At 45.1% G+C, this 22484-nt stretch overlaps 1 protein-coding gene across 1 annotated transcript in view; it reads left to right on the forward strand.

The window, feature by feature from the left end:
- The window catches only part of LOC145357420 (TNF receptor-associated factor 4-like), a 110256-nt gene extending 99573 nt beyond the window's left edge, over positions 1-10683 (forward strand). The window contains exons 5-7 of the mRNA XM_080210748.1: positions 1648-1809; positions 3055-3210; positions 8363-10683. Of these exons, the coding sequence (XP_080066874.1) occupies positions 1648-1809; positions 3055-3210; positions 8363-8995 (951 nt within the window). The 3' untranslated portion in view covers positions 8996-10683. The remainder of the gene's footprint in view (positions 1-1647; positions 1810-3054; positions 3211-8362) is intronic.
- Positions 10684-22484: the final 11801 nt, after the last annotated feature.

The following is a 22484-nucleotide window of genomic DNA, read 5'->3' on the forward strand; positions in this document are numbered from 1 at the left end:
GTAACTACTTGAATGCAGCGCAACTGGAGCTTTTGTAAACACTTGATCCAAGTGTGTCCCTTTCGTGCTTTGTGTAATCCCATGTTTTTAAACGTGTGTTAAAGATGCAGTTGCTTTGCAAACTTGAGTCAGGGCACGAGAGAGAGTAAGGGAGCTAAATGGAACAAATGGATCTGTACCTCTGCAGCATGATGGTGCACAACGTAAACCTGCTTTCTGAATCAATTAACAACTGGGCAGCAAGGTGGCACAGTGGTTAGCACTGCTGCCTTGCACTGCCAGGGACCTGGGTTCAATTCCCAACTCGGCTCACTGTCTGTGTGGAGTTTGCACATTCTCCTTGTGTCTGTGTGGGTTCCCTCCGGGTGCTCTGGTTTCCTCCAACAGTCCAAAGATATGCGGGTTAGGTACATTTGCCATGTTAGATTGCTCCTTAGTGTCCCGGGATGCATACGTTAGTGGGGTAAATATGTGGGGTTGTGGGGATCGGATGGGATTGTTGTCAGTGCAAGCTTGATGGGCCGAATGGCCTCCTCCTTCACTGCAGGGACTCTATGATTCTATGAACTCCCTATTAAGCGGTTTTCTTTTTAAAAAAGGGATTTGTCACTTCACTAGTTGGTGTGTGGTTGGCTATAAAGGCTGCCATTGGTGTTTCTTACCCTGCCAGACGTGGCAAAGCGTTAAAGTAAATGAGGTAACATTAGTCTGTGTGGTCGGGCGTGATGTTAATCTCTTTGGTCTCTGACCAGAGATGGTTATTCCAATTTGCTGGGCTAGAACCTTTCTGCCATGAGTGATGATTTTAAGACAACCCAATTTGTCTGTGCCCGCTTGCCCCCACATGCTGCTCTGCCAGTTGCCCACTGGGTGAGGCTGCCCTATCTGGCCCCTGTGTGCCTCACTGCAGCTGCTGGATAGAGATGGCTCACCTTCTATTAATTTAGGCTGGATTCCTGAAGGCAAAAGGCCAGTGTCTAACCCACTGGAGCATGGAGTCCTTCCCGATTTTTATCTCTCGCACATGCCTTCTCGTCCCTTTCTTGTTTAATTGCTTGAAATGGAATATGGGTGATTCATGGTTCAGGCGGTTTTGGGGGAGGGGAAGGGGGCAGTGGCTGGCGCTGCATCAGGTTGGAGTTCATGGCACTCTCATTTCTTTTCACAGCCCGTGAGCCATCCCACAGGTTATTTGTTATTTAATAGTTGGGGGAGGGGGGGCGGGGGTGGCACAGTGGTTAGCACTGCTGCCTCACAGCTCCAGGGAACCAGGTTCAATTCTGGCTTCGGGTGACTGCCTGTCTGTGTGGAGTCTGCACATTCTCCCCGTGTCTGCGTGGGTTTCCTCGGGTGCTCTGTTTTCCCCCTACAGTCCAAAGATGTGTGGATTGGCCATGCTAAATCTGCCCCTTAGCATCAGAGGGATTAGCAGGGTAAATATGTGGGGTTACGAGGATAGGGTGAGAGTGGGATTGTGGTCGGTGCAGGCTCGATGGGCTGAGTGGCCTCCTCCTGTGCTGTAGGGATTGTATGAAAGAGGTTGTGGATCAGCACCTTTTGCTTCTGCCCCGTCTCTGGAACGGTTTGGCTCTCTGCTTTCTCCAGACAGAAATGGAATTGCACTCACGTGGTTAATCTTTCCCACAGAATCACCAGGGGATTTGCCCTCAGGAGAGCGTCTACTGTGAAAACAAATGCGGGGCTAGGATGATGCGACGCCTACTATCACAACATTGCCTTACAGACTGTCCAAAGCGCACTCAGCCCTGCAAATTCTGCGGCAAGGAGTTTGTTTTCGATACGATACAGGTTCGTCCTCGTTTTGGGAGACACGGGAGAAAACGAAATCAGTGCTTGGGTTCTCAGGGCTGACATTTGAAACCAGCCAAAGGATTTTCGGAATCACTTAATGTCATTTTATCCGGTACACGGTTGCTGATGTGAGCTACATATGGCTCTTCAGGAATGTTAGAGTCTGACGTAGCACTGAATTAAATAAGATAAATGTGAACCTAGACAGCCAAAACTGGGATTAAGAATCTACTGATGACCATGAAACCATTGTCAATTGTTGGAAAAACCCACCCGATTCACTAATGTCCTTTAGGGAAGGAAATCTGCCGTCCTCAACTGGTCTGGCCTACACGTGACTCCAGAGCCACAGCAATGTGGTTTACTCTCAAACTGCCCTTGGGCAACAAACGATGGACAATAAATACTGGCCAGCCGGCAATGCCCATGTCCCATGATTGAATGAGTAAAAGAATAGCAGACCAATGTGCTGTATGGTCTATCTGCTCCTCCCTGTTTTATATTCTTTGCAATCTAGTGTCAGGGGTTTAACAAGGTAAATGTGAGGGGTTACAGGGATAGGGCCTGGGTGGGATTGTGGTTGGTACAGGCTCGATGGGCTGAATGGCCTTCTTCTATACTGGAAGGATTCTATGAATAGTAGAGTGGGCCCAATGTGATGTACGGTCTATGTAATTCGATTTATAATCTTTGTAAAATCAGCATCAGGTCTTGGTTTGTTGCTGGGCTGAAGCAGGTGGGGGCGGGAGAGAGGAATATCCAGGGTCCCCTCTCCTGACCACTATTGATTGGTTCTTGCTGAAAGACATGTGCGTGGATGTCAGATGAAGGGAGTTTGTGATGGCCTCCAAGGTGAAATAGGCTGTCAGTTGTGGTTTAGACCCCCTGTTTGTGAAATAGTTCCTTGGGTGTGCCACTGGGGAGCTTTCTACAGAGGAAGAGAGAAAATTATTGGCAAGAAGAGTAGAAATTTCTCGGGGGTCTTTGTGATCCTTGTAGGCAGTGTGAGGTGGACTGGGTGGACATGGAGATGTCAGATTGTCTCCACTGAGTCTCCAGTTACAGAAAGAGCAGCAGGGGCCATAGTCAAGGACGACACTTCCCTGGCAAGGGGATGAACATTGAGGAATGAGGACTGGTCACTTGCTGTGGTAGTGCCCGATGCGCAGTGTAGATCATTAGCTGGATTGAAAGGCAAAGTGAATTTCTAACTGATCTGCATCCTCCATCTGTTTTGAACAGAATCACCAATATCAGTGCCCACGATACCCGGTCGTCTGCCCCAACCAGTGCGGAGTGTCAAACATTGCCAGAGAAGATCTTGCCAATCACCTGAGAGACAACTGCAACACCGCCATGGTACTCTGCCCCTTCAAGGATGCTGGCTGCAAACACCGGGTAAGAATGAGACTGAACCCTTGCCTTCAGGCCCTACTCGCTTTGGATTTGACTAGACTTGGCAGGAGCGTTCCTCTCCAGGAGGATGGTGAATCTGATTGTTATTGCTGCTGGAACAACTACCCTCACTATATCTGTTAGCAAACACGGCTCAGCTTTTACTTCCATTGATCTGAGCAGAAGCTATTTTTAGATTGGTGGAATTTTTATGCCAGCAATGGCTATAATTAAACCCAGCTCAACAATTTCTGCTTGAAGCCAGATAACTCCAACCCTCAATTATCCAAAATACATCAAACTGATCCAGTTGCTGCTGCTTTATTTTTATATATAATATACGCACGCTTTACACACACATGTATATTGTATATACACATATATTGTGTGTGCGTGCGCACGCACGTATGTGCTGTGTGTGTGCATGTTGTGTGCACATGGGCACATGCCGTGTGTGCATACACACACGCGCTGTGTGCATACGCACGTGTGTGTGCTCGTGTTATGTGCGTGTGTATGCATGCATGCCTGTGTGCTGTGTGTGAGTGCGCTGTAACGCTCAATAACGTTAAAAGGAATAGGCTGCTCCATTAATGAGCCTCAATCACTGACTGGGCCCAGTCTGGAAAAACTGCAGCGTTGCTTCTGAAACCCGGATTATTTTGGGTGTTCCTCTGGCTCAGTGGATTCTCACCAGAGTGGTGCCCGCTCTCTGATGCCATTCCTTGCCCTGCCTGTTTTGGATGGAACCATGTAATTGACGGAACGTGGCCCCCTTCACCTTCCTGGACCTTCAAGCTGGGGAAGGGCTGTACGGCTGTGAAGAAAAGTTCCATTTGCCTCCATGCTTGGATGGAGTGCGCCCCTACCCCAACGCCCAGCTGCGTCCGGCTGGCATTGCTACAGACGTCCCATTTGGAAATCACCCCTTTCCCACGCGCTTCCTCCCAAGGACCTTTGCACCTTCACTATGTTCACAACCTCAGATGCTGTTCAACCCTGGGCTGTGACATCGTCAAGGTTACACGCTCTGAAACTGTTCATTTTATTTGGTGGGAATTTTATTCTAAGCGCCGCTCAAGTGAACACGACCAGCAGTCAGTCGTGTGTGTAATGGGGTTGTCAAAGTTCACAGCTGACTGTGTGGAAGGAGAAGTCTCTGATAACATGTCTCGATAAGCTAAGGATGGGGGTGGGGAGGGAGGTACGTGGGCGGCTGCGCGATCGTATACATCTTTTTTTAAGTTTGTCGATAATCCTCGTGCTTGCTGAGCAGAGACCAGCAAGGTCCTCAAGTCAGTGTTCAAATGAACAGAGTGAAGGAAGATGTGTATCCTGTGTCAGTGACACAGCGTTCGTGTTTTATCTGTGCTTGCAGTATTGGAAAAAAAACCCACCCGGATTAATATTGATTTCTCAGACCAAGTTATTATCCCAAGGATTGGACACGACCCACACGTCTCGGTGCTGTGACCAAAAGAAGAATTATATTGAAGACTTTGTTGATGTGATTTGTACCCTTCCATACTAACTTCATTACATAAGCCCACTAGGGACACTAATTAATTGATAAACAAAGAAATAGATAAATTGTCAATGAATTTCTGTACTACCGACAAAAGACCTATCCTCATAGCAAACCCACAAACCATCTGAATAAACAGGAATGCCCCTACATGGGGGTGGCATGGTGGCACAGTGGTTAGCACAGTTGCTTCACAGTGCCAGGGACCCGGGTTCGATTCCCGGCATGGGTTACTGTCTGTGTGGAGTTTGCATGTTCTCCCCGTGTCTGTGTGGGTTTCTTCTGGATGCTCCAGTTTCCCCCCACATCCTGGTTAGGTGCATTGACCCGGACTGTGGCGATGAGGGGAATTTCACAGTAACTTTTATTCTTTTTAAATGCTGGCAGGAAAGTGGTACCTGATTTGCGTTAAGTGTCCTGTCTTTCTAGATGCTGCAAAGAGGCATCCAACTTGGATGAATTCACCGCTTATAAAACAGCTTTAAATCAGGGATTCCCTTAATGATTCATTCAGCAAGTGTCATACTCAGTGCCAAACTGAATCCAAAATATTAGGCCTGATTCCCGAACCCAAGGCAACGGCAGATGCAGTGCCCCTGCAGTTGAGCTATGGTTATCATCCATAGCTGGGGAATTTTCACAGTAACTTCATTGCAGGGTTAATGTAAGCCTACTTAGAATCATAGAACCCTACAGTGCAGAAAGAGGCCCTTCGACCCACCAAGCCTGCACCGAACACAATCCCACCAGGCCCTACCCCCATATCCCTACATATTTTACCCACTAATCCCTCTAACCTACACACCTCAGGACACTAAGGGGCAATTTTAGCATGGCCAATCAACCTAACCCGCACATCTTTGGACAGTGGGAGGAAACCGGAGCACCCGGAGGAAACCCACGCAGATAGTGACCCGAGCTGGGAATCGAACCGAGGTCCCTGGAGCTGTGAAGCAGCAGTGCTAACCACTGTGCTACCATGCTGCCGTGATACAAATAAACTTCAACTTACTCATCCAAGAACTCTTACTGTTATTGTAGACTTGTTTGAATTTAGCTGGGGGAGGGGGAAAGCCAGTGGGGGGGGGGGTCTCCCTATGGAAAGTACACTCACTGGGCAGAGACTAAATTCCCTAGCTGGATTCCATAGCTCCAATTCCAGGCGGGTGAGGCTTGCAGAACAGAAATCTCCATTGGCCTTGCTCGAGCAAGGTCATAAAATCCCACCCAACATATCTAGAATGTGTTATGAAAGCTCTTCCTCATGGTGATACACTCTTGGGCCTCTACATGTACCACAACATAATGAATAGGACTAGGGGTCATAGACTGAGAATAAGTAGCTAGTCTTTTAAAAAAGAGGTGAAGAGAACTTTCTTCACCCATTGGTGGTAGATATATAGCAGATACTATCACAGAAAGTCATTGAGGCCAAAACAGTGTCTGACTTCAATAATAAATTAGGTATAGGTCTAGCGAGTAAAGGGATATGGGAATGGGGAAAGGGGGGTTGGTAATCATGATATTGAATTCAATGATCAGCCATGATCACAGTGAATGGCAGAACATGCTGGATGGGCCAAATGGCCTACCCATGCTTCTAGTTTCTGTGTTTCTAATAGGAACAGGAGGAGGCCATTCAGCCTGCTCTGCCAATCAATAAGACCTTGCTGAACTGTGATCGGATTGTGGTCCACATTCCCCCACCTCCCTCTCCCTCGGCCTCCTTTGCAGATTGAGATTCTGTTTAGCTCAGCATTGAGTATATTCAATGGCCCAGCCTCCACTGCTGTCTGGGGAACAGAATTCCAAAGACCACCGACCCCAACCCAAAGAAGAAAATTCTCCTCATCTCCACCGTAAATTGGTGACTCCTTATTTCTGATCAATGTTTCCTGGTTCTAGCTCTAGACTCCACTGTGTGAGGAAACATCCTCTCAGCATCTACCCTGACAAGACCCCTCAGAATCTTGCATCTTAAGATCCATTTTAAATTCCAATGAGTATAGGCCCAAACTGTTCAATCTTTCTCCGTAAGACAACCCCTTTGGTCCAGGAAGCCTCTGAGTGATTCTACTGAGCTTGTTCTGAATGCAGATTGCAGATACCTGCGCTCCCACCAAGGAAATCTGCTGCAAGATACTTTTTTCATCACAATTGGGCTCTTATACCACCTCATGGTGTTATAAGAGCCCAATTGAGAATCATGAAAAAACATAAGAATCATGAAAAATCACTCCAGTGCGGAACAAGTCATTCAGCCCATTGAATCTGACAGAGTATCTTACCCAGGCACTGTCCCCCACCCTATCCCTGTACACATTTATTCATGGCTAATGTCCTAAACTTCACACCTTGGGGCAATTCAGCACGGCCAATCCGTCTAACCGAGATATCTTTGGGAGGAAACTGAAGCACCCAGAGGAAATCCACACAGACACGGGGAGAACATGCAAACTCCCCACAGACAGTCACCTGAGGCTGGAATCGAATCCAGATCCCTGAAGCTGAGAGGAAGCAGTGCTGACCACTGTGTCACCGTGCCACCCTCAACATCCTGATGAGACTTTCCGTCTGAGTGGCCACCTAGTTTAAATGAGCAGGAGAAGCAGATCCTAGCAACAGGCAGGCTCTGGAAATGGGGAGAAAATCGAAGGGGTCAGCAATGTAGCAAGTCTTTGGAAGCAGAAGTCCTTTCACCAAAATCCCTTTAGTTATAAACTCTAACAGCAGTACACGGAGTGCTAGCAGTCTCACTCCAGGAGTGCCAGAGGAACTGACACTACCAGTTAAATACAAGGCAAAGACTCCCTGATTGGCCCATTAATTGGATCCTTAATCAGTGAGTTCATTCTCCAATAGGCCAACCTCAAAGGCCTGATTGAACTCATTACAAATAAGTTAAAAGCAAAATACTGCGGGTGCTGGAATCTGAAACAGTAACAGAGAATGCTGGAAAATCTCAGCAGGTCTGACAGTATCTGTGGAGAGAGAATAGAGCCAACATTTCGGGTCTGGATGGTCTCGCTGTGACGAAGGATCATCCAGACGCGAAACGTTGGCTCCATTCTGTCTCGATGTGGAGATGCCGGCGTTGGACTGGGGTAAACACAGTCAGAAGTCTCACAACACCAGGTTAAAGTCCAACAGGTTTATTTGGTAGTAAACACCTCTAGCTTTCAGAGCGTTTCTCCTTCGTCAGGTTAGTGGGGAGTTCTGATCACAAACAGGGCATATAAAGGCACACAGTGTACAAAATACTGATTAGAATGCAAGTCTTTATCTCTTTTTAAAGACTCGCATTCTAATCAGTATTCTGTAAACTGTGTGTGCCTTTATATGCCCTGCTTGTGATCAGAACTCCCCACTAACCTGACGAAGGAGCAGCGCTCTGAAAGCTAGTGGCGTTTACTACCAAATAAACCTGTTGGACTTTAACCTGGTGTTGTTAGACTTATTACTCCATTCTGTCTCCACAGACTGCTGAGGTGTTCCAGCATTTTCTGTTATTGTTGAAAGGACAAATGGTTGCCTTTGATTTTGATTAGTTTATGTATGAAGAGAGTTCTGTAACGTCAAACTCAGTGAGTGAGGGTCTCGCTAATGAATCTTTTGTGTCTTCCGCTGCAGTGCCACAAGATTGCGATGAGCAGACACATTGATGAAAGTATGAAGATGCACCTGAGCATCATGTGTAGTCTGGTGAACCGGCAACGCCAGGACATCTTGGAGCTAAGGCGGGAAGTGGAGGAGCTCTCGGTCGGCAGTGACGGCGTCCTGATCTGGAAGATAACCGACTATTCGCGCAAGATGCAGGAAGCCAAATTGCGCAATAACTACGAGTTTTTCAGCCCCCCGTTCTACACCCACCGCTACGGTTACAAGCTGCAAGTGTCGGCGTTCCTCAACGGCAACGGGAGCGGGGAGGGGACCCACTTGTCGGTCTACATCCGCGTCCTGCCGGGCGAGTACGACAACCTGCTGGAGTGGCCCTTCTCCTACAAGGTGACCTTCTCCATTATGGACCAGAGCGACCCGTCGCTCTCCAAGCCGCAGCACATCACCGAGACCTTCACCCCTGACCCCAACTGGAAGAACTTCCAGAAGCCTCTGAACTCCAGGAACTCCATGGATGAAAGCACACTTGGCTTTGGATATCCCAAGTTCATTTCTCACGAGGAGATCAAGAAGAGGAACTACATCAGGGACAATTCCATCTTCATCAGGGCTTCTGTGGAGATCCCTCAGAAAATTATAGCATGAACATCGACTGGACGGAAAGATTGCCCCTGCTTTATCATCAAAAGCTTTTTTTTATACACATGCATATATATATATATATATATTGTGATACAAACAAGTTGCTCGAGAACCAAAATTTCTGAGGTACTTTTGAGATTTCTCCACTGTGCACTATTGAACATTGCCTACTGTGCATGTGTAAATTGGCATGATATTTAGATACTGGGTCTACCCACTTCAGGGAGACAAAGAATACCTCTACAATGTTGTCTTTTTTTTTAAAAGAAACTATGTGTCTATGATTTGCCATAGCTTCAGTATCTATGGTCACAAGAGCCATCTGATTCTCTCCTTGGAAGGGGGGGGGAACATTGCAAGCTGTGTGTCACCACGTTGTTTAGTCTGATGAACAGTCCCACGTTGTAGGATTGGTTTGAGAAGTTGAGACAGGTGGGAGGGTGAGTCTGTTGAAGTCTGAAGGTCTGTTTGGGTTTAGTAGACGACATTTTCGTTAATTTAGCTTATGATGTTGACCAAGGCGCCGATTCAAAGGGACTGAGCACTTGTCAAAAGTGTCCATCCGAGGGACTGGTCCCAACTTCTTTCTCAATAAGTAACGGTCAACTAGGTGGAAGACTGATTCCAGTGCTGCCAGAAGCGGTTGTATGTCTTTGTCTATGTACTGTCATTTAAGCTGGTCAAAGTTGGCTTCTCAGGTGATCAAACATATAAAACCCAGTCTTCAGTATTAGTTACAGAGAACTGATTTTGGAGGGAAAGTGCAAGCTTTCTACAAATTCTTAAAAAAAAACAAGAGTGCTCGTAGCCAGTTTTCAGTCAGCCTTTCAAAAACAGCGGGAGAGAAACGTTTTGAGGGAGAGGGTAAGAGACACTTTCTTATTTCCATCCCGGTTTTTATCTCTTTCCGAGGAAAATGACATTGTGGCTGGAATTTTACCGCCCCGCCCGCCACGGGAATCGGAGGGGCCGAGGGGCGGACAACGGGAAGGTCCGTTGACCTCGGGCGGGATTTTACGGTTTCAGGGCGAGCAAGGCCGTAAAGTCCCATCCTGTATGTCTCGACTTTGGCTGTATTTGACTGTTGAGAATCACCCGTTTAAAATGTTCGTAACCATCTAAGGCATGTGCAATAAGTAAATGCCAAGACTCAAAGATGTGACTGGTCAAAGTCGGTAATCTACAATGGTATTACCAGGAAATCTTATTCTTTTCATTTTTTTCTCTCTCCTCCTCTCTTTCCCTTCTCTCTCCCTGCGGCGCTCTCACAGAAGTTGGAATCTTTTGCTACATTTGAACTTTACCGGTGCAAGCTGTTTCTATGTCTATATCTGTGTTTGCTGATTTTTTTGAAAATGGAAGAATTTTCTAAAGCTGTATATTTTAAATAAAACTACATCTAGGACTTTAACTGTTTTGTAGTAGAGTAGAGTTTTTTTGTATTAAATATCAATGAAAAGCTGGAAAAATCTCAATGGCATGTTTAATGTAATTCCATTTTGTGGGTCAGTTAAAATCCATTTGGAATTTTAGGACGTAGTCTTCTGCATTACTTGATTCCCGTGTATAATTTCCCTTCTAAAGCTATTTATTTTTTAGCTCTGTTGTTTGATCATTGAGGTAGATGTGTTTGAAAGCCAGAACAAGAGATGATTGTCTGTATGTTTGTCTTTTTCAAAATAAAATGTGTATTCATACAAAGCTTTGTTCTGGTTTTTGTATTTGTCAGAAGAATCAGTAATGTTCTGTATATTAAAGTGTTGGGGAAACAAGGAAATGGACACCAGAAATTCAACTCAAGTCCCTGGTGCTGTGAAGCAGCAGTGCTCACCACTGTGCTGCCCATCAAAGACATTAAGAAGTCTGACAACAATGTTGTCAGACTTCTTACTGTATTTACCCCAGTCCAACGCCAGCATCTCCACATCATCAAAGACATCACATCAGATTGTGCTGGGGGTCAGCGCCAGGGACCTGGGTTCAATTCCAGCTTTGGGTGATTGTCTATGTGGAGTTTGCATGTTCTCCCCGTGTCTGCATAGGTTTCCTTGGGGTACTCTGGTTTCCTCCTACACGCCAAAGATTTGTGGGTTGATATCCATGCATAATTGCACCTTAGTGTCAGGGGGACTAGCAGGTTAAATACTTTAGGGTTACGGGGAGGGGGCCTGGGTGGGATTGTTGTCGGTGCAGACTTGATGGGCTGAATGACCTCCTCCTGCACTGTAAGAACTCTGTGAACACACCCTCAATATTGTACTCAGTGTCGATTCCAGACTGTGAACTCTGGTTTCTTTGAGTGGAACTTGAATCAGGACCCTTGAACCCATTAGTTTGCGAATCCAAGTGGCCATGCTTCACGTACCTGCCTGGACTGCTGGTGTTAGCAACTGAGCACCATTAATCCCTGGTCTGCCTTCACATGACACACACTTTGCAGCAACAATCCCCCAGGCAGCAGTCAGCCCTGGCAGTTGCTTTATATCCCAATTTATCTTTTTATATAGCAGCAAATAAGCTGCCGGATTGATTGCGTTTCACATTTTCAATCGCCAGATTGGAACCCGTGATGTCTGGTGATAAGTTGCCTCTAATGCACAGAAGATGGAAAATAGCATCGCTGGACTGAAAATCCAGCTGGAATCATGCCTAGTACAAAAGGATTAAATGTGGCAAGCTGCTGGTGTGGGGAGGGCTCTCGGGCCAGAGGGAATGTGATTATTGACAGTGTGTTTCCCCCTGTCAATAACTCCTGAAATGCAGATGCTGTTCAGCATCTTGAAACAGCCTGGAGATTTCAATATTGCACCGGCCTCGATTGGGAACTAATTCTGATATGACCGATGAGTCTAAAAATGAGCCACTGTGATCTCCTAAGCGCAGCCACCAGCTCCCCTCTCAATCACTTCACTTGGTCAGCTCGCCACTTTCATCCATCACGATCTCATTTGCACAGATTAGAAAGGTACTTAATTCCAACGCACGTGATTGTCTTCATCACTGGTTCAAAGGTAAAAGAGGCTTTCTTCCTGCTGGCTGAGGTTTAAACAGGAAGGATGAAGCTTTTCAGTCATTGTGGGTAAACCTATGACATTGCGATGAGAAAAGTGAGGTATTTACGAAGAACAAAGAAAATTACAGCACAGGAACAGGCCCTTCGGCCCTCTAAGCTTGCACCAACCATGCTGCCCGACTGAAGTAAAACCCCCTAACCTCCCATACCCCTCCATTCCCATTCTATTCATGTATTTGTCCGGACGCCCCTTAAAACTTACTTTTGTATCTGCTTCCACTACCTCCCTTGACAGCGAGTTCCAGGCACCTAACACCCTCTGTGTAAAAAAAACTTGCCACCTATATCTCCTTTAAACGTTGCCCCTCGCACCTTAAAACTATTTTCCCTACTAATTGACTCATTCACCCTCGGAAAAAGCTTCTGTCTATCCACTCTGTCCATGCCCCTCATAATCTTGTAAACTTCTATCAGGTTACCCCTCAACCTCTGTCATTCCAGTGAGAACAAACCAATTTTCTTCAACCTCCCCTCATAGTTAATGTTCTCCATGCCAGGCAACACACTTGTAAATCTCTTCTGTACCCTCTCCAAAGCCTCCACATCCTTCTGGCAGTGTGGTGACCAGAATTGAATACTATAATCCAAGTGCGGCCTAACTAAGGTTCTATAAAGCTACAATATGGCTTGCCAATTTTTAAACTCAATGCCCTGGCCGATGAAGGCAAGCGTGCCATATGCCTTCTTGCCTACCTTCTCCACCTGCATTGCCACTTTCAGTAACCTGTGTACCTGTACACCCAGATTCCTCTGCCTAGCAATACTCTTAAGGATCCTGCCATTTACCGTATATATCTATCTTTATTAGACCTTTCAAAGTGCATTACCTCACATTTGTCCGGGTTAAACTCCATTTAGTTATCAATATTCATGTTAGAATGCTGGGTCATATTAATTGGAGCCTCTCTGTCACACCATGCACCTGCCCTCCTGCCTATTTGGCCTCTCTTGTATGAGACAAACTCTTAATATAGCAGAGAATCCCTGCAGTGCAGAAAGAGGCCATTCGGCCCATCGAGCCTGCACTGACAACAATCCCACCCAACCCTATAACCCTATGTATTTACCCTGCTAATCTCCCTGAAATAAAGGGGAAATTTAGCATGGCCCATCAACGTAACCCGCAATCTTCATCAATGACATTGGGGGATGTGAAGAAAATCTTTTTTACCCAGAAAGTGGTGACCGTCTGGAATGCGCTGCCTGGGAGGGTGGTGGCGGTGGGTTGCCTCACATCTTTTTAAAAGTACCTGGATGAGCACTTGGCACGCCATAACATTCAAGGCTCTGGGGCAAGTGCTAGCAGATGGCATTAGATGGGAGGCCGGGTGTTTCTCCCATGTTGATACGGACCCCATTGCCAAAGGGCCTCTTCAGTGCTGTATGATTCTATGAACATTTCCCAAGTTAGTTCAGTGTAGTATTATGTTAAAAATTAAAAAACGTGGGGGTTGGTTTAGCTCAGTTGGCTGGTCGGTAGTGCCTGATGTAGAATGATGCCAACAGCATGGGTTCTATTCCAGTACCAGCTGAGATTTTTCATGTCCTGCCTCAACCTTGTCCCTCCCCTGAGGGTGGTGATCCTCAGGTTAAATCACCACCAGTCAGATCTACTCTTTGAGGCCTGTGGTTATCAGGGACTATGGTAATTTCATCTTTTTTTTATATTAAAGAATGACATTGAGCAATGGAGGAGATAGTATGACTGTCTAAAGTTTTAAGGGGTGCATCAAAGGTGGAAAATGAGGTTGAGATGTGTGGGGAGGGAATTCCAGGTCTTTGGGCCTAGGCCACTGATGGCATGGCCACCAATGGACCGCCAAAGAGACTGGGATTGGAGGAGTACAGATATCTCGGAATGTGATGGGTTTGGAGGAGATTACAGTGATAGGAGATCATTGACCAGCAGAGTTCAATGAAGAAGTCAAACTCTGTCATGGCCCAAACCACCAGAACCAGATGAGCTGATCTCTCACTGATGGCTGTTGCGTTTATCTTTGTGTAAAATGGCTGCCACCACTCCGGATGAAAGTTTTCCTTCAAAGTAACCACACAAATACCTCTTTTGTGTTGTTACTGGGAGGTGTGCCAATTCTAATATTAATGCCAGCCAACACCTGGCCTGCCAGCACTCTGTTTGAGCTCAGACATGAAGAATTGGCCACATGTCCCATTCCAGGGCTTGTGCACAAATATCAAGGCTGACATTCTGGTGCAGTACTGAGGGAGTGCTGCACTGTCAGAGGTGTCGTGTTTCTGATGCAACACTGAACCGAAACATCGTCTGCTCTCTCTCAAGTGATTGCAAAAGCTGGGCTGCTTTTCCAAGGCAATGGTGATAGCTGGCAAGGACAGGTATCCCTCTTCCCCTGGACAATACTTATCACTCAATCACTAAAATAGGCAATCTAGGTCATTATCAGATTGTAATCTGTGGGAGCTTGCTGTGCAGAAATTGGTTGCTGGGTTTCCCAGGTTACAACAGTGACTATACTTCAAAAAGTGTTTCACTGGCTGTAAAGTGCTTTGGGGTGCCCTGTGGCCATGCAAGATGCCACACAAACGCAAGTCCACTTTCCTCCTTCCTTTTCCTTTTTGTGTCACCTACTTCGTTCAAACTATCATGCTGGAATAAACTTCACCTTTAAAACACAACTTGATCTGTTCCCTACTGCTCTGGTAACCTCTCATTTTTTGAGAATTTTTGCATATTTTGTATGTCAGATCTAGGCAGAGATTACACTAGATTAAGTGTGTGTAGGAATTTTATTTTAAAAGAATTGCATACAATGCTTTAAAAGATTTACCCCTTGCTACTAGCTCTAGCTTCCAGCTCTATCTACAGCTTGTTTGTTTTCCTCTGAGTCTACATCCAATCTTAATCAATCCAGCACAGTGAGCACCAATAGTAAACAGACTCACATAATAAAACACGAAACAATTGAACATAACCTTTCTCACCTCTCACATCTCTCTTTTAAAACCTTCATTCTGTACAATCCATTCAGATATCACACCGAGTTTCTGACAGAAATATCTTTCTGGCTTTCTTCCATTTGCGTTGAGTGATGTCATATCCTCAGGGAGTTCAATCTCAACTCAAATCTTCTTCTAAGTTTACTGTCCTCCTTTCTGTCCTCAATCTCTCCCTCCAGATAAACCCTGCTATCCATAGTCACAGTCACCATCTTGCTGTTTGCTCTCCATCGTAACTATCACTGTTGCCCATATTTTAACTTGTACCAGTTCCCATTTACCGATCCCCCCCTTTGCTCAATGACTTACAGCAGCTCCAGGTTAAGCGATACCTCAATTTAAAAACTCTCATCCTTGCTTTCAAATTACTCCATGCCCTCGCGACCTCCAAATTTCCATAATTTCCACTAACATAACAGCTTCTGCATGCTTCCAGTTTTGACTTCTTGATGTTAATGTCTTGCCAATTACAATTTTAAGGCTCGTTAATGTCATGTCAATTACATTGTTAAGGCTTGTTAATGTCATGTCAATTACATTGGTAAGGTTATGAGAAACAGGTGATAGGTATTAATTGTCCTTGTGTGCATCTAAATCAGGAATCATGAAAAACCATTTGATTTGATCTTATAAGTTTCCTTTGATTTTTTAGTGTTTGGTTGCAGTGCCCACTCCCCCAGTGTCATCCCGTCTATGATTATTTTGTTTCATTGAATCATTTGTTTTTGCTTACTGTTTTCTAAAAAGAACATATAAAGAGGGGACAGCTGGGACACTGGGTTGAGTGGGATGAGAGACTGAGCAAGCCAATAAACTCTTTCAATAAAGAAAAGTTAAATATCTTAGTTTTGAATTCACCAACTGGCTTGATCCTATGAACACATAGAATCCCTACCGCGCAGAAGGAGGCCATTCAGCCCATCGAGCCTGCACCGGCAACAATCCCACCCAGGCCTATCCCCGTAGCCCTACACATTTACCCTGCTAATCCCTCTGACACTAAGGGGTACTTGATCTTAGCCAATCCACCTTAACCCGCACATCTTTGGAGTGTGGGAGGAAACTGGAGCACCTGCAGGAAACCCACACAGACACGGGGAGAATGTGCAAACTCCATACGGACAGTCACCCGAGGCTGGAATCAAACCTGGGTCCCTGGCGTTGTGAGGCAGCAGTGCCACCCTGCTGCCCACTTGAGACTTCTCGATTTTAATTACTCTACAATTGGCAGCAATGCCATCAGCTGCCTAAGCCCTAAAGTTAAGCTCTGGAATTTCATCCCATAACCCTTCGGTTTATAAAGTACCTTGGGGCATTTATTACATTGAAGGGGGCACGAAACTACAAGGTGTTGTTGTTGAAATGTTTTTGAAGACAATGGTTGAGTTAGGGAATAAAAATGCAAATGGGGGCATAGGTTTAAGGTGTGAGGGGCAAGGTTTATAGGAGGTGTCTTTTTTTTAAACAGAGAGTGGTGGGTGCCTGGAACTCGCTGCTGGGTGAAGGAGTGAAAGCAGATACGATAGTAGCTTTTAAGGGGCGCCTTGACAAGTACATGAATAGGATGGGAATGGAGGGATATCGTCTCCGGAAGGCTAGGGGGTTTTAGTTCAATCGGGCAGCATGATTGGTGCAGGCCTGATGGGCCAAAGGGCCTATTCCTGTGCTGTAATTTTCTTCATTCTTGTTCTTTGTTCTACTTTCCATCACCTGCATGTGATCCAACCACATTTCCAAGATGTGGATCCCTTTTGGATGTGTTTGCAAAGCATTTTATGTTTTTTCTGCAGAGGGAGAGAGGTCAGAAATAAGCCTACAAACTGCAGGAAAGAAGAACATCATTCGTCAAGACAAAAACCAGTTACGCTGATCTGAAAGCAAGACCTTCACCACATCAAAAAGGCGAAAAACTTCCCATTTTCTTTCTGTCCGAGCATATTCTCCAATATCGGTGGCACAGTGGTTAGCACTGCCATCTCACAGCGCCAGGGACCCTGGTTCAATTCCAGTGTTGGGTAACTGTTCTCCCTTGTGTTTGCCTGGATTTCCTCTGGATGCTCCGGTTTCCTCCCACACTCCAAAGCATTACGGGTTCGGTGCATTGGCCATGCCAAATTGCCTCTTAATGTCAGCGGGATTAGCAGGGTAAATGTGTGGGATTACTGGGACAGGACCTTGGTGGGATTGTTGTCGATGCAGGCTTGATGGGCTGAATGGCCTCCTACTGCACTGTAGGGGTTCTATGATACAAAACTTTGTTGTGGGGGATAGGGCCTGAGTGGGATGCTTTGTCAGATGGTCGGTGCAGACTCGATGGGCTGAATGGCCTCCTTCGGCACTGTAGGGATTCTGTGGTTCTATGATAATATGTTGAATAACTGTCTCTATTGGAAGTTCATGTAAAACATCAGGACAGAACTGTAGAGCACAGAATTAATTCATTTAAATTGCAAATAGATTCCATTAGTTCTCTGCCCAAGAAAGGTAAATCCTTTGTTTCTCAATTTCCCATTTGAATGTTCTGTTTATCCAACAAAAGGTAATTGTTATAAACATAGAGAGGATCATTTGAATAAATTAGGCAAATATTGGAATGGGAGTTGTATTCGTACAGAAAGCAAATGCCCTCTCTGTGTGTGCTGTCTTCGGAAAATGCTTTCCAAACTAAAGTTTATTTGTTAGTGTCACAAGTAAGGTTTCCATTAACACTGCAATGAAATCACTGTGAAAATGCCCTAGTCACCACACTCCAGCGCCTGTTTGGGTAAATAGCCCTAGTAAAAAGTCTGACAACACCAGGTTTTAGTCCAACCGATTTATTTGATAATATACTCACTAGCTTTCGGGGTTACCCCCTTCGTCAGGTGAATGGAGAGTTCTGGCCTCAGACAGAGCATATAAAGCACAGACAGTTTAGAGATTACTGATTATTATCAAATAAATAGGTTGGACTAAAACCTGGTGTTGTCAGACTTTTTACTGTGTTTACGCCAGTCCAACGCCGGCATACCCACATCATAAATAGCCCTAACCAGCATGTCTTTCAGACTGTGGGAGGAAACCCCCATATACACGGGGCGAATGTGCAAACTCCACACACAGACAGCGACCCAAGCCAGGAATCAAACCCAGGTCTCACTGACAAGATTCCTGATTTCTGACTGTCAGAGGATTTTGCACCCACGTCGCAGTTCTGCAGGCACAGAATGCTAACCAATGTGTCATTGTCCAGTGGACAGTCACACAAGACCTGATCCGATGTATCAGGACCAACCAGACTTACTACAGGGTTTCACACAGTACAAAGGCAGCTTTGGCACTTTGCTAGGTTAATGCAGAGCGGCGACTCACCTGATAATGAATTCAACAGCGTGCGACACTTTGCATAACAAGACAACACCAGCACAATGAGGTAAAGGAGGAAGGCAACTCAAACAGATGATTTTAAAATGGACCCACATTCCCAAACTGCTCTTATCCAATTTACATGTCAGTGTAATCAGATACTTTAACACCTCATTACAATTGATCATCTTTGTAATGTGCAGTGTGGGATCATCATCTCGCCACAGTAATAGACAGATAATGTGTTCAGGTGCCGTAGATCCTTCACACAGTGAGGAAGACTGATTGCTGATTGCAACAGATCTTTTGGCATGTTGCCTAAGGGTAATGCGAGGCATTGCAGATGTGGCTGTGGCCATTTTCAAGTCCTCTGATTACAAAATATACATCAGCTTACATCTCAATTGCCCCCAAACCACCCCTGCTAAAAGGAGCCACTTGGGCTACGACAAAAACAGATTATAATCGGTAGCAAAAACCCCACTGGTACCTGACCTATTCTCATGTGCAAGTTCACACAGGTGGCATGGCGGCACAGTGGTTAGCACTGCTGTCTCACACGGGGACCTGGGTTCGATTCCTGGCTTATCTCACTGTCTGCGTGGAGTCTAAACATTTGCCCCATGTCTGTGCGGGTTTCCTTTGGGTGCTCTGGTCTCCTTCCAGAGTCTGAAAGACGTGCTGGTTAGCTGCATTGGCCACACTAAATTCTCCCTCATGTACCTATAACAGGCGCTGGAGTGTGGCGACAAGGGGCATTTTCACAGTAACTTCATTGCAGTGTTAATGTAAGCCTTTTTGTGACACTAATAAATAAACTTTAAATATGGTCATAGAGTTTTACATCACAAAAAAAGACCCTTCACCCCATCATGTTTGTGCCAGCCATCAAACCCCTATCTATTTTCATCCCATTTTCCAATACTTGGCTTGTAGCTTTGCATTCTATGACATTTCAAATGCTCATCTAAATGCTTCTTAAATATTTTGAGAATTCCTGCCTCTGGATTTATTTACATTTCCTCAAATCCTCTCTAATTCTCCTCCTCCTTACTTTAATCAATGCCCCAAGGCCTTTACTAAGGGTATATAGGAAGAAAATTATCCTTTATCTATGTCCCTCATAGTTTTGTACACCTCAATCAGGTCCCTCCCTTAGCCTTCTCTGCTCTAAGGAGAATAATCTCAGCCTATCCAGCCTCTCTTCACAGCTGAAACGCTTCATTCCAGGAAACATCCTGGTGAATCACCTCATCCGCACTCTCTCTATTACAATTACATCCTGCTTACGATTTGGCGACTGGAACTGCACACAATACTCTAGTTGTTTTACACAACTCCATTAGAACCTCTGATTTGATTTCTGATTTGATTTGATCTATTATTATCACGTATTAACATACAGTGAAAAGTATTGTTTCTTGCGTGTTCTACAGACAAAACATACCATTCATAGAGAAGGAAATGAGAGAATGCAGAATGTAGTGTTTCAATCATAGTTAGGGTGTAGCAAAAGATCAACTTAATGCAAGATAGATCCATTCACAAGCAGCAGGGAAGAAGCGGTTCTTGAGTCAGTTGATACATGACCTCAGACTTTTGTATCTTTTTCTGAAGGAAGAAGGTGGAAGAGAGAATTTCTGAGGTGCATGGGGTCCTTAATTATGTTGGCTGCTTTGCCGAGGCAGCAGGAAGTGTAAATGGAGTCAATGGATGGAATGCTGGTTTGCATGATGGATTGGGTATATTCATGACCTTTTGTAGTTCCTTGCGGCCTTGGGCAGAGCAGGAGCCATATCAAGCTGTGATACAACCAGAAAGAATGCTTTCTATGGTGCATCTGTAAAAGTTGATGAGAGTCGTAGCTGACATCCAAACTTCCTTAGTCATCTGAGAAAGTAGAGGTGTTGATGGACTTTCTTAACTATAGTGTCGGCATGGGGGTACTAGGACAGGTTGTTGGTGCTCTGACAAAGGGTTATCCAGACTCAAAACGTTGGCTCTATTCTCTCCCCACAGATGCTGTCAGACCTGCTGCGATTTTCCAGCATTTTCTGTTTTTGTTCCATCAGAACCTCTTCGCTCATATATTCTATGCCCTAGGCACCAGCCTATCTCTGGGGATCAGCACAGATGAGGCACCAACAGGAAATACTTGATGCCCATAACAGGTTAGTTGCTATCTGTGCATTGAAGAGATTGTTTGGCAGTGCGGGTGTAGACACTTGGTTAAAAATCTTGATATTTGGCCACCAGCTGAAACATTGGTCTACCTACTCCCATGTTTAAATTTTCACAACCTTGCTGTCTGGTTATTGTTTTGTTTCATTTTGGCAGCACTTGTAGGGCAGCATGGACAAGTTGGGCCAAAGGGCCTGTTTCCATGCCGTAAACCGCTATGACTATTAGTTCTCCCTACGTTTCAATGGCGAGTTCCCCTTCTTTCATCAGATTATTCCTGATTTATGGATGGAGGCTTGTCCAAAATTGGCACAGGGCTGAGATAACCCCTCGGCAGCTCCCGGCAATCGGTATAAGTTCACGTATGCAAATCCCATTTTAAATGTGCTCACTGGAATTTCTAACGGGGAATGGGTTTTACAATCAAAATTCCAGTAGTGTGAACATGAAATCTGCACAGACAGAACATCCTTAGTATGTCAAGATCCCAGTTGGATGCTAATTAGCCCAAATATCTAGTTCGTGGTGAAATAAAACTCTCATCTTCTAAAAGCAGTCACTCAGATAATCGCTGTTTCCTATCCAGAGCCTGTTTATTGGTGAACTTGTTAAAGGCCAAATGGTGTTCTGAGTGACAGGTCATTAGAATGAAGGCGATTGAGAACACAACTAGATCAATGTGAGAGAAAAAGGTTCATTCTTTCCGTCACTTAAATCTTCTGGCTAGGTGATTTACTAAAGTGAAAAAGATATTTTGTAGATTCGGTCATATGAAATAAGGTGAATGTTATGGGAGTAAACTCTAGGCCATTGATTAAGATAAAGTTTACGTTCTTCATTCTCAAAACAGGCTTTTCCAACCATTTCACACGTGGGGGAGATGGGGTGCACGTTTCAAAATGCTCCTCAGTCAAGGGACTGATGAACCATCTTCAGAAGGATGACAACATTAAACGTGAATTTAAACAAAAAAACTGAGAGAATGTAATGACTTACTGAGCAAAATAGGTATCAGTAATAAATGAATAGTGTAGTAGGGTGAGAATGTGTGTTTCTGGCTCAATTATAGAGGTTTACAGCATGGAAACAGACCCTTCAGCCCAACTTGTCCATGCTGCCCAGTTTTTACCACTAAGCTAGCCTAATTGCCTGCTTTTGGCCCACATCGCTCTACATCCATCTTACCCATGTAACTGTCTAAATGCTTTTTAAAAGACAAAATTGTAGGGGGGCTAGCTAGGGTAAATGCATGGCATTACGGAGATAGGGCCTGCGTGGGATTGTTGTCGGTGCAGACTCAGTGGGCTGAATGGCCTCCTTCTGCACTGTAGGGATTCTATGATTCTATGTACTCGCCTCTGCTGCTGCCTCTGGCAGCTTGTCCCAGATACCCACTACCCTCTGAGTGAAAAAATTGCCTCCTGGACCCTTCTGTATCTTTCCCCTCCCCTTAAACCTATGCCCTCTAGTTTTAGACTCCCCCACTTCTGGGGAGCAATATTGACTATCTAACTGAGCTATGCCCCTCATTATTTTAGAGATGTTTATAAGATCACCCCTAAGCGCCCAATGCTCCAGGCTCAAGGTCCACACTCAAGGTGTCCGAATGGGCGCCAGATTGTGGCGACCTGGGGATTTTTACACTAATTTCATTGCAGTGTTAATGTAAGCCTACATGTGACACTAATAAATAAACTTAAACTTTCGTGAGTTAGAATGTTGATAGTTACTATTCTGGCATTCTGGTCAAACTGGTGATTAAGTAGAACCTGTAGCTTTTTACTGACCTGGGAAAGACATCTCAGTTGGAAGATAAAGTTTTAATCCTACAACAGTTGGTCTAAATTAAGTATGATTCTTATTTATTAAATTGGAATTCATTGCGTAAAGTGCTGGAAGTGGGAGACCAACAGAGAA

The sequence above is a fragment of the Carcharhinus amblyrhynchos genome, chromosome 23, assembly GCF_965287045.1.
Source record: "Carcharhinus amblyrhynchos chromosome 23, sCarAmb.v2.hapA, whole genome shotgun sequence".
Classification (NCBI taxonomy): domain Eukaryota; kingdom Metazoa; phylum Chordata; class Chondrichthyes; order Carcharhiniformes; family Carcharhinidae; genus Carcharhinus; species Carcharhinus amblyrhynchos.